The sequence below is a fragment of the Carassius gibelio genome, chromosome A4 (genome assembly GCF_023724105.1).
Source record: "Carassius gibelio isolate Cgi1373 ecotype wild population from Czech Republic chromosome A4, carGib1.2-hapl.c, whole genome shotgun sequence".
NCBI lineage: Eukaryota > Metazoa > Chordata > Actinopteri > Cypriniformes > Cyprinidae > Carassius > Carassius gibelio.
This window is the reverse complement of record NC_068374.1, coordinates 35560750-35563050: the sequence shown is the minus strand read 5'-3', so window position 1 is coordinate 35563050 and position 2301 is coordinate 35560750. Positions and strand designations below refer to the sequence as shown.

Sequence of the window (2301 nt, the reverse complement as noted above, 5' to 3'; positions counted from 1 at the left end):
TGTTAGTAAATAAACAGTTTGAGTTTAAAAGGGGCGTGTTTTTATAGAAATAGAATTAAAATAGAGAGTGCTAGAGTTAGAGGGTCTTATAAATATTCTAACAAGAGATTCTTGCTTCTTAAAGACTCAATAAAATATATCTATAGATTGATTCAAAGCAGGAGAAAATGAAGCATCGAGTGCAATAGTGTTGGTGAGTCCAGCTCGATTCACATTACACTCATTTCTGGTCAAAGGAAACACAGGGATGATATTCATCTTTTTAACAATCACACAGAGGTCACATGATTCCATTTATTCTGCACACGCTTTATAGTTACAGACTGAATGCGTGTGACATTTGTGTTTAAACAGAAACCTTGAACCTAGAGATTGATTTGGCCAAACGTCATATTTCTGAGGACTTGATTTGGCCTTGCATATGTCCGTGTGAAACTCAAATAACTCGTGTCAGGTCAACAGAGACGGACATTTCTCATTTTAGCGCTCAAGTACAGTCCGTTCAGTATTTTGCTAGTAACACAAACAAAAACAAAGTTTTCCAGGTGGATAGGTGAGGGACAACAGTTAATCAAATCAACATCTGGTCCGAGATCCAGACAATCGTTTGGGAATACCTCCACACCTTTGATTGCGGATATATAAGTGAATGTTTCCGGGATGAAGTCGATGGCTCTAGGCTACACACATCTCTACAAAAAGCCTTTGGGAATCTCGTCACGAGCGCTCGTCCGCATCCGATCCGGTTCCGTTATCGGACGGGTCCAAGAGTTCCTGACGACGGCGCATTATGGCGGCAAACTGAGCGCGCTCCACGGCGTCCTGTAAGAGGTCAGAGGTCACAGAGGTGAGAGAGGGGTCAGTGGCTGGTCCCCTCGTCGAAGGACTCCACGCCGGAATCCGCTGCCAGCTTCTCCTGGCGTCTCCTCATGATCTCCTGCAGCTCCGAGCCCGAGCTCCTCTAGAAACACACACAGAGACGCTCAGAAACTATCACACTCACTCCGTCTGATTCATTTAGATTCACTAGCTTGAGATCCGAATCGGTTTTGAGCTGCACATTGATTCATTTGGATGGATGCTACTGCTTTAAAAGTTTGGGATCGGAACGGATACTTTTTTTTCAGGATTCTTTGATGAATAAAAAGTTAAAAAGAAGAACATTGTTTATAATTGAAATCTTTTCTAACAATATACACTATTGGTTAAAATTTTGTGGTCCGTACATTTTTATTTCCTTTAAAAAATTTGATTAAAAAGTTAAAAACTTTTATTCAGCAAGAATGTTACTTTAAGAAGTGATAGCAAAGATTTATATTCTGAATAAATGTTCTTAAAAAAAAAAAAAAAAAAAAAAAAAAGTTTCCAAAGAAATACTGAGAAAAAAACAGTATATAAGAAGGATTTCTGAAGAGTTATGATGCTGAAAATACAGCTGCACATCACAGAAATAAATTACATATTAAAGAATATTAAAATAGAAACCATTATTTTATATTCTAAAAACATTTTGCAAGATTATTATTATTTTTTGGTATTTTTGATCAAATAAATGCAGCCTTGAGGAGCAGAAGAGACTTGTTTAAAAAACATTACAAGTCTGACTGATCAGTTACAATACGTCGCTAAAACATCCTTCTCAACCAATGCTGTAAAAATTATACAATTAACCCATGTTAAAGTGATTTCACGAAAATTAACCATGTGTAGTATACATTTACTACAAATACCATGATTAAACTATGGTTACTGTAGCCAAACCCATGATTAATTTGTTGTTTTTTATGGTATAACTACAATATGTACTTTATTTGTACTAAAACCATGGTTCATTTTCACAAGAGCATTCAATCAATCACCTTTATTTATATAGTGCTTTAAACAAAATACATTGCGCCAAAGCACTGAACAACATTCATTTGGAAAACAGTGTCATTCAGTGATGGTGTTTCAAATGAATGAATGTGCGATAAAAATGACAGTGAAAAACATTTAATACAGAAGCTGCTTTCTCAGATCTTTTCTTCTGAAGTTCATTCATGTTTATTTCCTGCTATAACTAGTAGTAAAGAGGAAGAGATAATCGGTTCACTACAGCGATCTGTCATTTATTGTTTGAATTTAAAACAGCATACACTGATTCTTTAGGTTTAAGAATCAATATCGGTTCATCAAAATCGAGAAATCAGTGTTTCAAACCCAGCCCTACATCTCACGAAATCCTAGTTTACACAAAACACCAGCGGCGTGATGCAGAGACCGAGAGAGGAAAAGCAGAAACGAGGTTCTTCTTCTTCTGAT

The 2301-nt window shown here is 36.4% G+C and overlaps 1 protein-coding gene across 11 annotated transcripts in view; it reads right to left on the bottom strand.

Moving 5' to 3' along the window:
* Window positions 1-280: 280 nt before the first annotated feature.
* Window positions 281-2301, bottom strand: part of LOC127979593 (epidermal growth factor receptor kinase substrate 8) — a 21848-nt gene continuing 19827 nt past the window's right edge. For 7 of the 11 annotated variants that reach the window (XM_052585156.1, XM_052585177.1, XM_052585211.1 and 4 more), the window contains one exon: window positions 281-822. In XM_052585156.1, the coding sequence (XP_052441116.1) occupies window positions 718-822 (105 nt within the window). In that variant the 3' untranslated portion in view covers window positions 281-717. Of the gene's footprint in view, window positions 962-2301 lie in introns of all 11 variants that reach the window. The other 4 variants (XM_052585204.1, XM_052585167.1, XM_052585198.1 and 1 more) reach the window with 1 other exon arrangement.